General features: G+C 47.5%; 1 protein-coding gene across 6 annotated transcripts in view; it reads left to right on the top strand.

The window, feature by feature from the left end:
* TIAM2 (TIAM Rac1 associated GEF 2) overlaps positions 1-13222 on the top strand; it is a 232914-nt gene that overhangs the window by 189842 nt on the left and 29850 nt on the right. For 5 of the 6 annotated variants that reach the window (XM_057528047.1, XM_057528048.1, XM_007186128.3 and 2 more), the window contains one exon: positions 4119-4222. In XM_057528047.1, the coding sequence (XP_057384030.1) occupies positions 4119-4222 (104 nt within the window). Of the gene's footprint in view, positions 1-4118; positions 4223-7693; positions 7778-13222 lie in introns of those variants that run through there. The other variant, XM_057528050.1, reaches the window with a different exon arrangement.

Genomic DNA, 13222 nt, shown 5'->3' with positions numbered 1-13222 from the left:
TCTTGTTTTTGGCCTCGGGATTGATGTCATCTCGAGATTTTAACTCAATTCCTCTTACAGTTTTGTTCCTGAGAACACAGAGGCACGCTCAGACTTTCTCTCTTTTCTGGGAACCAGCTGTCTGGCTGCCGCCCGGGAAGAGCACCTCGCCCGCCTCCTACAGCTAGAAGCTGCCTGGTGTCTCTGGGCGCTGCTGGCGGCCACCTGGGCGGGTGTCGGGGACTGGGAAGAACTTGTTGCCTCTGCCCGTGCTGCCTGGTTGAGTAAGGAGGAAGCACCCAGCAAGACGGGGTGATGGGATGGCATCAGCCGGACGAGCCCAACATCCTAGCTGCCTGCTGAGCAGAGAGGTTCCTGAAGAGTAAGCAGCAGGTGGGAGACTGGCAGGGACGCCACCAAACCCTCTTCCCGACCCCCAGTGACACCTATTTCCTGGAAGTCCCCTTTGCACACATCAGACTTAGCACCCAGATAGCCTGCTGCTTCTTACAGGCCTGGGGGAAATAAATGGCAAAGCCCACTCTCCTGCATATTAACTGTGCTAAACTGGATTTGGAAGTGACGTAAATGCAAACTTTGAATTCACGTTGTGAGCTGTATGGGTGAAGCGACCTTAACTTTAGCATTTATCCTAACGTTTCCATTTTTAAGTTGATACCCAGGATGTTACTTGAACACATGTTTTGACCTTTAATTATAAAGGGTTTGGGGTTGCCAGTTACTTGGCCGACTGTGATACCTGTGGGGTCTGTACTCATGCTCAGAACAGGAAGACACTGAGTGACTAGGGCGTGTCGCACCTGAAGCCTGGTGTTTCCCTTGTTGTCTGTGGGGAACGATAGGGTGTGCAGGGGAGCGGGGGTCAGTCACCTTCTGGGATAGCCTGCCCAGTGTGTCGTCACTCTCCAAAAATGTTTGTTTTAAAGGAGAAAGATGTCTGAGGCTGGTCTCGTGTATGGCATCTGACACAGCACCTGGTACTCTGTGGGTGTGCAGTACTCAGCCCCCATCCGACCAGGGGATAAATAAATGGACCGAGTGGTCCACATGGAGGAACAGAGCCTGTGACTTGGAAAGTCACAGCTCTGCTCACTCACCTGCTGAGTAGAAGCTCATGTCAGCTGAGTTAGATGCTAGATGTTTCAAATTGCTAGACCTCACCTCAAATTGTTAATTTTCACAAGGAATAAGATGAGAAAGACAGAGTGTATTCACCAGTTATAAATAGATGTCTTGACTTGGATTTGTAATTTTGTTATTTTTCATTATTTACAATCACATTGGCTAAAGACTCTTCCGGAGCGCGTCTGAACATCTGTCCTGCAGTAGCTGAGCCCAGGGTGGGCGGTGTCACGGCCCTGGTAACACATGCCCCGTCTTCCCTGGTAGGGATCCAGTGCCCCAACATGTGTCTAGTGAACAGGGCCGCACGGAGGCTCTCCCAAGGTGGGAAGCCAGTTTTTGGCTGGGAGGGGAAGGATATATTTATTCACTCTAGCAGCTGGCGCTCAGGATGTGGGCAGAGTGTAAGTGGGGCTATGCATAGGCATTTGGCACCCAGGACAGGACGTCAGTGCGGTGCCTGTTTAAAAGAACTTTGTAAAGATTCGAATTTCACCGGCCTGCACTTTTTTTTCAGCCAGTCTGTTATTCTTCCAGAACCTACTTTGTTCTCATTTCTCCTCTAGAAAGAACGTGAAGGGCACACTGCTTTTTACAGACAGGGATGCAGGTCCAGTTGAAATCTGAGGCTCCTGGACCCAGGTCCGCAGCCGTGGACACTGTCGAGCTAGGCTTCCTCGTGCTTTGCCACCTCCAGGACAGCGCGGGCGCCCTGCTGGTGGGGTTGGAAGGGGAATCAGTCACCCCCGAGGCTCTGTCGATGCCCAGCTGCCAGTCAACCTCTTGAAATTTGGGTGGCGGAACAGCTCGAGACGTCCTATCTTGCAGAGCTGCCTTCGCAGGGGTCCCCGGGGCCAGCCTCGGTGGGAGTTGGGTCCCATGATCCTTCCTGCCCAAACCCTGCCTCACAGAGGACCCAGGCCACACCAGGGGCCTCCCTGCAGTTAAGGGGCTGCAAAGGTGCCTGCAGAGCCTCACCGATTCATAGTAAAGCCTCTGGTCCTGGGGTGAGCAGGATTTTGAGAGGAAGGGCATGGCATGTTCTGCTAGCAGGAAAACACTTTGCCTTTGTAAGAGGTAAAAGGTGGTTCTGGGAATTTTCAGCGTTTAAGGAAGTTCCAAAGTTGTGTGAATATATTGAAGAGATGACTCAGAATTCGCTTCCGCTTTTGACATCAACCATGTTATTTTCTCCAGCATATCCATCTGGCGCCTCCGGGCTCCAAGGCTCCTTGTGGCCGCGCCGTCTCTGAGCTCTTCAGGGGACTTGAGGTCGCTTTCATCTTTGTATCCCTAGAACGTAGTACATACCTGACACAGAGCAGGCGCTGTAGAAATCATCATCACGAATAAATGCATTGATTGTGTGTTGTATTTCCTGTACTTAATACAACTCTTTGGAAATATTGGAGCTTTTTATTTATAAGGTAAAGGCAGCAATAATGCAAATCTGACTCTGTTGCCTAGGTAATGTATTTTTACATTGCGTGGCGTCTGTGGCATTGCTCTTTCTTGATTTCCTTGTGCTTCTCTGGCTGTTGCTTCTCTCTAAAGAGAGAGGTACCTCCTGTCCGACACACTGTGCCTTAGAGGTTCCAGGGTTCTCTCCCTGGGCCTCTTCATGTCCCATTCTGCACATTCTCCCTGGAGACACCATCCATCCCCGTGGCTTCACTGCCAAGTGTATGATGATGGCTCCAAAGCCACGTCCCTGTGCAGACCTTTCTTGCGCTACTGGACTCCTGGGTATGTTTCACTGAATGACCCACATGCATCTGCAAATCAGCTTTGCCCAAGCTGAGCTTGTGACTCCCACTCCCAGCCCGTACTCTTCCCATCTACCCAGTCACCTAAGACACAAAAGCCTTCCTACCTCCCTTGTCTGTATCTCCTTATGTGAAATAGACGGCGTGGTCCTTTTCTGGGCAGGGTTAAGGTGTTAGAAGAAGTAAAAGGAAGAAGAAATTGGAGCTCCAGAATTCTGTAGACCGTTACGACATTTTCTTTAGGTCTCCTCTTGTGTAGTGATTGGTGACATCAGCCTGGATCATGGACCAGAGTTTCTGTCCATGAGTTCCATCAGCCTCCTCCCATAGCTTCTAAAGGTCTCCTGGAGACCACTGTCCTCGCCTCCATCATGCTGGATGGTTTGCCAATGTCTATCCATGACTTTTCTGCCTAGATCGACTCAGACAGGTATGAGATCGATGACTTCTTTTTGTAGCTGACTGAGATCAGAAACCATTTGGTTTCACCTAGTTGAGAGGATATAGTCTACCAAATAAAAAAATTAGAATGAAAATCTGTGTAATATTTTGATAGAGGCTGGTCTTTCCATCTTTCTTGAATTTGTTAATTTGAGAACCACTGGAAAGAACTGTTGAGGATGGCATATGTGTATAAGTGTAGGTTGGAAAGCCACATGCTCTACTCACCTTCTATATTGTTTCTTAACCCTTACTCTGGAAGTTAACAAAGGTTTACTGTTCCTCTTGGGACTTTCAATTTAGGATGCAATTGTGGTCGATGCCAGAAAAAGAAGAATTATGCTTGCAAATGAGCAATTTGTGGATAGTAATAAGAATCTATGGTGTTACATCATTGGTTTTCCCAGGTGTCCCTGGTGATTTTGCCCTCACTTAGCCAAAAATAAAGGAAGGGAAGTACCAACACTGTATAATAGTGTACTTAGTGAAGTTTGCACGGCAGTGACAAGAGTGGCCAGGCATTTAAGTCATTGTTTTGATTGGTCATTGGCCTCCTTTGACCAAAACAGGCAGATGCTGCTTCTTCACTTAGCCAGAGCCCAGATCTGTTTCAGAAGACCAGCTATGCATATGTTAACATCAGTACCACTAAGGACAATGATGTCCTGCCTTCTAGGTTGTTAGTTAATTTTTTTTTCCCTCTCTTTCTCTATCTGAGCCTCTAAGTCAGTCACTACTATTCTTTGCAGATGGCCAAACTCGCCTATGTTTTTGTCACTTTTCATGCAGATTTCAGCAACGTCCCTGACATCACAACTGGCCTGAAAAGGAGTCAGACTGATGGCACGCTGGATCAGGTTTCCCACAGGGAGAAGAAGGAGCAGACGTTCAGGGTAAGATGCTGTCCCAAATCTCAAACAAGGACCTGGCAGGCGAGTGTTAATTCCCACCTGCACCTGAGGTGGGGAGAAAAAGATGGAGTTATCCTATCCCTAGGTACAACAGTCAATACAAACTTTTTTTTTTTTTTTCTTTAAAGAAAATAGTTTCCTTCTTTATTTGAAGCGAAGTACTAGTAGGAATCCTTGACCCTGGCCCAACCTCCTGCCTTCCATGACTTCTGGCATGCCACCAAAGAGTAGTGCAAACGTGGCCATTTGTATACTAGGATGGTTTGACGAGGAAAATCTAAGCTCAGGTGTTCTGAGTGTCACATAAAAATTACTATTGTGTTCATTTACTACATTTATTTTTGGCTGAAGATAAATTATTTTTGGAATGTTGTCATTTTGTTATAAAATATATAAAACATAAAATTTGCCATTTTCACCATTTTTAAGTGTACACTTCGTGGCATTAACATTCACAATATTGTGCAAACCATCACCACTATCCATTTCCAGAACTTTTTCATCCTGCCAAATAGAAACTCAGTACCCATTAGACAATAACCACCCATTCATCCCACCCACTAGTCGCCTGGAAACCTCTGTTATACTTTCTGTCTCATTTGCCTATTCTGGTTACCTAATGTGAGTGTGATCGTATAATATTTGTCCTTTTGTTTCTGCATAATGTTTTCAAGGTTCATCCATGTGGTAGCATGTATCAAAACTTTACTCCTTTTATGGCTGAATGATATTCCATTGTGTATATATATATATATATATATATATATACACACACTACATTTTGTTTATCCATTCATCTATTGATGGACACGTGGGTTGTTTCCACCGTTTGGCTGTTGTGAGTAACGCTGCAGTGACATTGGCATACAAATATCTGTTTAAGACCTTGTTTTCACTTCTTTTGGGTATGCCACTCAGAGTGGAATTGCTGGGTCATGTGGTAATTCTATGTTTAGCTTTCTTGAGGAACAGCCCCACTGGCTTGCACAGACAGCCCTGCGCCGTTTTACGTTCCCACCAGCAGCGTACGAGGGTTCCAGTTCCTCCACATCCTCACCAACCCTTGTCACATTCGATTCCTCTCCTACATTTTTAACTGCTCTTAGTTAGCTCTCCTTTCAGAAGTTGTCTGTCTGACATGATCTTCGTAAGTACACAGTCCAGTTTTAACTGACTTTGAGATTATAACTCTGTTTTATATTTCTTCCTTTTGTCTTAAATACAAAACAAGAATGGAGGAAATATAAACAATGACGGGTATTTAAAAAAATTTACAGCAGGACCACACCCCAGTTGGGTTTCAACTAATACTCCTAGGAGCCGGTCCTTGGATGACTGGCCACTGGCCCAGCCCCAGGTGACTGGTGGTGATCAGTGTGGGATGGGTGGATTGGGTGAGATAGAGCCTGCCAGCTTCAGAGCAGGTTCAAGCGGCCACTGGCACCTGGCCTCACCTCTCTCTCTGTTTCCCTTTCTTACCCCCTGAATTCCTCCCCCCCATTCCCTATCCACCTCCTCCAAAATCTCCCTTTTCTTTCTTCTCAATTCCTCATACAAACCAAATGCTCAGCTACTTGCACTGGCCTGGTTATGCCCCCAGGAAGCAATTTCTTTTACTAAACTGCAGTCATCAGCATTTTTAGTCTTTCTGCTCTGTCTCTGGTGGGTTATTTACTTGTGGGAACCCAATATTGTAGCTCAAATTCATCATTTTTTTGGAAGCAGTGGATCCTAGAGCATCGAATAGATGTGTTTGGATTGCTTTGTCTTGACTTTTTTAAAAAAGGCAAATGCTAAGTTAACACTCAAGAAGCTAGGCTCTCTATTTAAGGTCAGCGTGGCTGTGAGGCACTGGCGCAGGTGGCAGCTTTGGGGAGATCGTTAACGCCATTAGGGATAATGGTTTCCTCTCTGGTACGATGTTTGAGTTCCCCATTAAAATTCTTAAGGAGGAAATTAAATTCTTTTCCAGGTTTTATTTTATGTGAAGATTCAATCAAATAAATCTGCAGAAAGTTACCATGTTGAGGCTATTTCCATTTCTATTTCTTAATGCCTATCATAACTAAACAAAGGTTTATAAGATGAACATTGGAGCATCAGTTAGAAATTTAGAAGAGGAGTGAAAGCTGCAGTTCAGCTTGAAATTGGAGCTCTCTGAGCTCTAATTTTCATTGCTAAGATGATTAAAGGAGAAAGCAAAGGATACCAAGGAACACAGAAGAAAAAAATATTAAAGAATATTAGCATGTTAAGCATTTGCTGCCAGATTCCTCTCAAGTCTAGAGCAGTTATCAGCTCACCTTTTTCAAATTTGAAGATATCTGTCTATAATAATGGATTTCAGTATATTTTAAAAAAATCCTAGCAGATGCCTAGCAGCTACTCGGTTTACATATTCTTTGTTCCTTGGGGAAAAAAGAATCTGTGATCATCAAAAGTGATCATTGTGATGGATAGTAGTGAAAAGGAAGTTTTGAATTGAAGAATTAAAAAATAAAATTTCTCTTCTGTTATTATGTTTAGCCTCCTAGAAACAGCAGGTTATATCTAAAAGCAATGCTTTTCTATTTTCCAAACTGTGATTTGGGAGTTTTAGGATGCCTGTCCAGCGGGTGCTGGTCCTGGGTCTTTCGGGATGGCCCTGGCGCTGTCCCATGGTGCCCACAGGAGGTGGTCACGCCCCAGAGGGGAGACCTGCCTCTGGTTCCTGGGCTTCTCATGCTGGCCCGTCAGCCTTCTCAGGGGTCATTAACTTCTTTTCAGATAAGACCCTGGTTGAACCTGGGCTGTTTGGGATATTTTTACTAACAATATTCTACACTTGAGAAACAGGAATAATTTCCCTTGAAAATCAAACGCAGCCTGGCTTGATGAAGCACAGCTGTAAGTAGGGCTTTTGACAGCCCCGCAATTTCTGCAAATGGTTCATAATTGATTGCCTTCTTTCTCCTCAAGGGTGCCTATTACTGTCACAGCTCTTTGTGTGCCCCTGTCAACCTCTCCGGTGTGGGGAATTTTTTTTTCAGTATTGTTAGCAATCAGCTCGCACTACTGTAATAGTTTGGGGTTTGAAAGGAATAAACAGTTCCTTTGGAGGTGAGGGGGTTGAAGGAGTTTCTGGTTTGTTCTGGGAACTTGAGGTGTGTAAAGCAGTCACCACAGAAGTGCCGCTTGCTTTGTTTGCCACCCTCTGAGCTGGCTCTGAAGATGTGGCACTTCGTGGTTCTGCCGTCTCCCTGTGTGCCCTAACCTGGCACCTTCCCAGAGCAGGCGGGTTCAGGGCATGGGGTGGAAATCCAGAGCAAGGGGGTGAGCCTTCCCCAACCCCCAGGCTGCCTTGGAGGAAGAGCTTGGTGGCGCTAGGAAGCCCTTGTGAATGTGACTTGAAAGAACAGTTTGGGATTTTTTTCACTGCCTGGGGTGAGAGTGAGAGAGAACGTGTGTCTTACTCATTTCCCAGCAGCGGACTTAGATGGAATCATTTCTCCCAGAGGGTGCAGGTTTCTTTGAACTTTTCCTTTCTATGTACAGCATGTAAGTAAACAAGGGCTTTGATTCTCAGGGATGTGCATTCTGATCCAAATGTAGGCATGCTTGCATGGTTTTCTTTTCTCTGTCTTGAAAGTTGATTTTACTCTAAAATGTCTAAAGGCTGTTATGCAGACAAGATAAGCCTTTCTTTCCGGAAGGGATCATGGCAGTAATCTTCAAGCACTCTTTACAGCTCAGGATTAAGAGAATTTCTTTTGGATACTAGTTGTTCGGTGGCACTGTCAACTTTTCCTTTCTCATTCCAAGGATGCATAGGTCTCTAAATGGATCTCTGAAATGGTTTGTCCTTTTGAAATAGAAAGATATCAGAAAGTCCTAAGGAAATTTCAAAGATTTACTCTGTAAAATATGTTTGAAAAGAGAGAAGGATAATTTGAAGACAGTAAATAATTTTATGCTTTGTCAAATTTTCTTGGAGTGTTGTACATACTTGTATTGGGCTTAATGCTGTAAAAGAAAATCCACAAGAGTGAAACCCGTTTTCTATAAGGTAAGCAGTGTTTTACTTTAGTGATTCCTGATTAAATATTTTTTTTCAGCTTTTTAGAAAAAGTTTATGTAATCACCTAGGGTAGCTTTGGCAGTGATTATTTTTGCAGTTTGTAGGCGTTGTGTTGATAGAACAGAGAGCACTGAGGATCTGGAGACATATAGCCTTGACAACTGTGTGTTGTGCTCTTAGCAATTTAATCATGTTTAGAATATATTTTGTCCTGTTTATTTGTTCAAGGTAGAAAAAAAGGGACATGCACTGATGTTTAGGTTTCGGTACCAGCATGAACATAACTTGCGTTTAATATTTAATGCCTGCTCACCCACTTAGCTTAACCTTTTGAGTTTTTTGCATGAATTGCTTTTAAGAGCTTGCATCTCTAAGAAGCTACAGGAAAAGAAAAAGATTCGTGGATCGTGTGATTTAGTTTTCAGCATTTTTAACTACATATCTTTCTTACCTTTCTTTGAGTGTCCTGCATTTTTTCAGGATCTCTTGGTTGTAAGATGCTTTTGTTAAAAAGTCCAGCGAAAATAGAATTTATTTGTAAATAGTAGTCTTTCTCTATGGCTGCTGTTGAATAGATTAATATAATCATGATCCTTTTTCAAAAACTAAACATGCCTATTTCTAAATGCATGCTATCTGACATAATTCCTATAGGAATGAACAGGGAGGTTGCATCCTCAAGGCAAACCCATTGTCCCTGAAAAACGATTTGGGGCTGATGTTCCCCAGTAGTGAGACAGTAATCTTTCACAGTGATTCAATTCCAGGTAGCCTTTTCTTGTAGGTAGTGGTATAATAGAAAGAACTCTTGATCTCAGTAGTTGGAAACCTGAATCTGTATCCTGGGCCACCAGGCTTTACCACTGCGTGCCCTGGGGCAAGGTACCTGGTCTTTCTAAGCCTCTGTGTCCTCATCTGTAAGTAAAAATAACAATAGCTCCAAGCCTGTGTAGTGGAGAGGATCGTGGATGACTAGAAGCCCAGACAGGAGAGATTATTAGGTGAGCAGCAAACCCCCTTCCCGATGTGGCTCATACATTTGCATGTTTTGAATGCTTTCCCACTCTGCTCACCTAATGCATGACTTAGCCACAAGGCTGCCTACCCAGTCTTCTTGAAGTTAGTGTCTGTGGTCAAATCCTGCTGAGCTGTCCCCTGAGATAAAAAAGAATTGGAAACCAAGGGCCTTGGCCATGGAGTCCTCTTAGCTCTTTGTCATCTGCATGGAGACAAAGCCTGCCCGTCTTTTAGCTTATTTTTCTTAGGTAGACTGTTGTGAATTGATGACCTGTTCTAAAGGGCCGTTCAAATGACTGAATAAAAGCAGTGTATGTTAGGTTTGCCTTTATCCTTAGCAGGAGTGAGCTGTGAATGACAGATGCTTAGGAGGTCTTGCAGACTCTTCGCCTTTTGGAAGAGAGGCATCACTTCAGGGCAGAGAGAATCACCAAGGGCACAGAAGGACACAGGCTGGGAGGGATCACAGTAGAGCTGAGTTCCCCATTAGCTCTCCAATGCACTGTTCTACATTTCTAGCACCCTACTTCCTTTTGGCAGGGACTTGGGGGCAAGTTGGTGAACTTGTTTGAAATGACTGGGATTCATTTTCATTGGCGTCTGAAAGGCCATTTGATTTCTTTGTAGTTTGCTGGATTTAATCCAAAACAAACAAATCCAGTTTGTTTTTTAATTCCCCATTTTCCTAGCTGCAGGGTATTAGCCCCCTGCTCTTCTTGGTCCGTCCTCGATCGGGAGATGCCATGTCTTTGCTGGAGTGGCAGGAAGGGACAGCCCTGTCTTCTTTGTGGCCAGGGATCATTTATACACTCTGTCCCACAGGGTTCGATGCCACTCACAGTGTCAAATGGGGGAAGGAAAGAAAGAAAGAAAACCAGATCTCAGCGCCGGGAGTGGGAGGGCCCGTTGCGAGCTGAGGCGTGGGGTGGCATCGCGCCCTGCAGCGGGAAAACGCCGCGTGGGTGGCTTCCTGGCCGCAGTCTGGAACAAGAGGGCGTGCCCAGTGGAAGAGGGGACACGGTGGCAGGGGGAAGAAATCTCAGTGGTGCTGGCCTCTCTCTCCACTTCCTCTCACAGCCCCTACCCCCATCGACGTGGCTGTGGTCCTAAAGGGGTCTGTGTTAGGGGTCTGTCCAGGGACACACCGGCCAGTGGAAGGGGCTGTCACTGCTGGCTGAGCTGTGGGCCACCTGGGGCCGGAGACCCAGAAACTGCCCCCAGCTGGGTGATGCCTGACGAGGGCCCAAAGGCCTGAGCCTCTGCCTTGGGGGCTCCTAGAGATCCGACGCGGGGCTGGCTCGCCCGGGGGGCCGGGGCCCTGCGCTCACGTGGGCTGTGCCCGTGCGCAGGCGGCAGGGCGCGGGGAGCCTGACGGCGCAGGTCTCGGCTCGGGGAGGCCTGGGGCAGCCGCGCCCCTGCTCCGCGGGGCTGGAAGGGCTCGGGAGCTCCCTCAGCCGCCTTCCCTTTGTGCCCCGGCGGCGGGGCTTCCTGTGACCTCGCTGGCTCCGTGTCCCTCTGGCCTCTTCCTTCACTCCGTCCTCCGTCGTCCCCAGCCCTCCGTCCCCTGCTTTCTCGCTCTCCTCCAGGCTCTCCCTTTCCATCCTGTTTTTCTGGGCAAAAGAAGAAGTTGTCATGGCGAGGCATCTGCGGAGTCACACGGTGGGGAAGGAGGAGGCGGAGGCCCCGAGCGGCAGCGGCGGGAGTCGTCCGCGGGCGGCCGTGCCGTCGGGCCCGGCAGGTAGACGCGCTCTGGCTCTACTTGCTGACGGGTGAGCACAGCCCCTCCGCACACTGCGGGCGCTGACTCACCGGAGAGCCACCTGGAGGCTCCCCGGAGCCAAGGCCCCCCAGGGTGGACCCCGACGACAGAGAGGCTGCGGGGCCAGGCCGGGTCTTAACCCGATGACCGCTCGCCACACTTACTTCTGGTGCGGGCCCCTCCCTCCTCTTCCTCCCCTTCGGAACAGCGGGGGCTGCGGTTTCGCTCCTGTCCTCCTTGGGATGCGACCGCAGAGGGATGTGTTGGTCCTTGCCAAGGCAGACAGAGTAGCCCGCCGGCCCCCCGCACCTCGGGGCTGGGCAGGGCCCTCCGCCTGCTCCTTGAGGTCTCTCCTTCGGTCCTGGCGCCCGGACTAGCCAAGCAGGGGGCTGGGCGGCAAGCTCCCTGTGATCTGTGCTGGCCGAGGAGTGGACCGCGTGCTTTTGGATACGGTCGTGGTGGGGGAGGTCGTAACCTCCATCAATCCCCCATCCTCATCCTCTTTGGCGTTCGGCCTTCTATTTCTCCATCTTTCTTTCTGGGCCTCCTGGATTGGACATAGAGAGCTATAGAGACTTGAGTATAGCTTTGCTTTTTGGAGGAGAAGAAAGCAGGGAGTCTGAGTTTCTCAGGCCAAACCCTAACCTCAGTAAACGCCGTCTGCAGGCTCTTGTGTATGCCCAGGGGAAGCCTCCTGGACGTAAGGTGGTCTCAGAGGAAGGACACATGGGATTTTGCCCCAGGTCTCACAAGGAAGTCCCTTTGTCCTTGGATAAGTCATCACACATCTGTGTCTGTGCAGCTGGGGGCTGGGTCTGTCCGTTTTGGCGGCCCGTCCTGGCTCCGAGCATCTGTGGACGCTCAGAAAATTGCTCAAATGCATACGTAAAAAGTCACCCACAATTCCAGGGAGCTCATTGATCTTATGATGTTTATCCGTGGATTCCCCCTTAGGAATCGATGAACTCTGGGTTCAGAATTCTGACTTGGAGTGAACATCTGAATCATCTAGCTTCTGTCTTGACTTAATATTATGGACATGACAGAATCAATTATCAAGTACCTACAATAAGTAAAGCACTGCGTTTGTGTAGTCAAGTGACATTTGAACTTTGTTTTCATCTTCAAGTCTAATTGGTTGGGTGGGGTTGGCTATCAGTGCTTGATTCTTTTAATGTGCTAGGAGATCGAGGACCATCAGATACGTAACAACCCCTCCCTAGATGGCAAAACACTGCTAGGTTGAGACAAGGAGGCCATATTGATGGTGGTGGGCAGACATCCCTAGATTGTTGACACCAACTGTAACACTGTGTGCTGCTGTCAGAGCATTTCAAAAAGTTTTATTTTCTGTAATTAGTGAAAAAAAAGTGATTTGGGGGGGACACAAATTTAAATTTTGATTCCAAAGCAAAATTGTGGAAAACTCATTTTTGTCAAGTGAGCCGCTGTCTGAGGACCAGGAGGGGCGGTCTGCGTGCTCTGTCTGGGGGGTGATCAGGCAGCCCCTGTGTTTCTCCTCTGAGAGCATCACCCCGGCCGCTTCCACATCAGCAGGTGAGCTGGGTCTTAGCTGCTGCTCGCTCCTTCCCTTTCTTCGGAAGGATTTACAGCCATGGTTACAACCTAATTCTGGCTGGCCACTGCTTGGGCACCAGGAGTCTGTATCCGTCTTATCTGTAATATCTGCCAAGAATGGGGGTAGCATCACACTGGCTTGTTCATTCCTTTACTAAAATCTCCTTCGCAAAGGTGCTCTCAGCTGTGAGCCGTTGTTGAGAGCTCCGAGATAGTCCTTTAAATGTTCTGTGTACGTACAGATGGTAGTCGAATGAACCCTCTGATTGTGCTGGGTCAGCGAAGGTGTATTTGAATCTGAGCGCTTTTTTGTGCCTTTCATTACTCATAGCAGATTCTCACCTTTTGATAATGTCCCAGCCCCACGGGTTAGCCGCTTTCACTTTTAAAAAGAAAAAAAAAATTCTGAGAAATGGTTCCGAGTCATTTGGCAATTTCCCCCGTGCTCTCCTCTTTGAGTAGATTTCCATGCCACCCTCCTTGGGGCTGGGCGGCTGGCGGAGGGGAGGTGGGGAGCCGGGGGACTCTGCCTGGGAGCCCTTCGCACAAGCAGGCGTTAGTGTTTTCACCC

This window comes from Balaenoptera acutorostrata, chromosome 14, assembly GCF_949987535.1.
Source record: "Balaenoptera acutorostrata chromosome 14, mBalAcu1.1, whole genome shotgun sequence".
NCBI classification, from domain to species: domain Eukaryota; kingdom Metazoa; phylum Chordata; class Mammalia; order Artiodactyla; family Balaenopteridae; genus Balaenoptera; species Balaenoptera acutorostrata.
The sequence above is the reverse complement of the archived record's forward strand: the minus strand, read 5'-3'. Positions and strand labels throughout refer to the sequence as shown.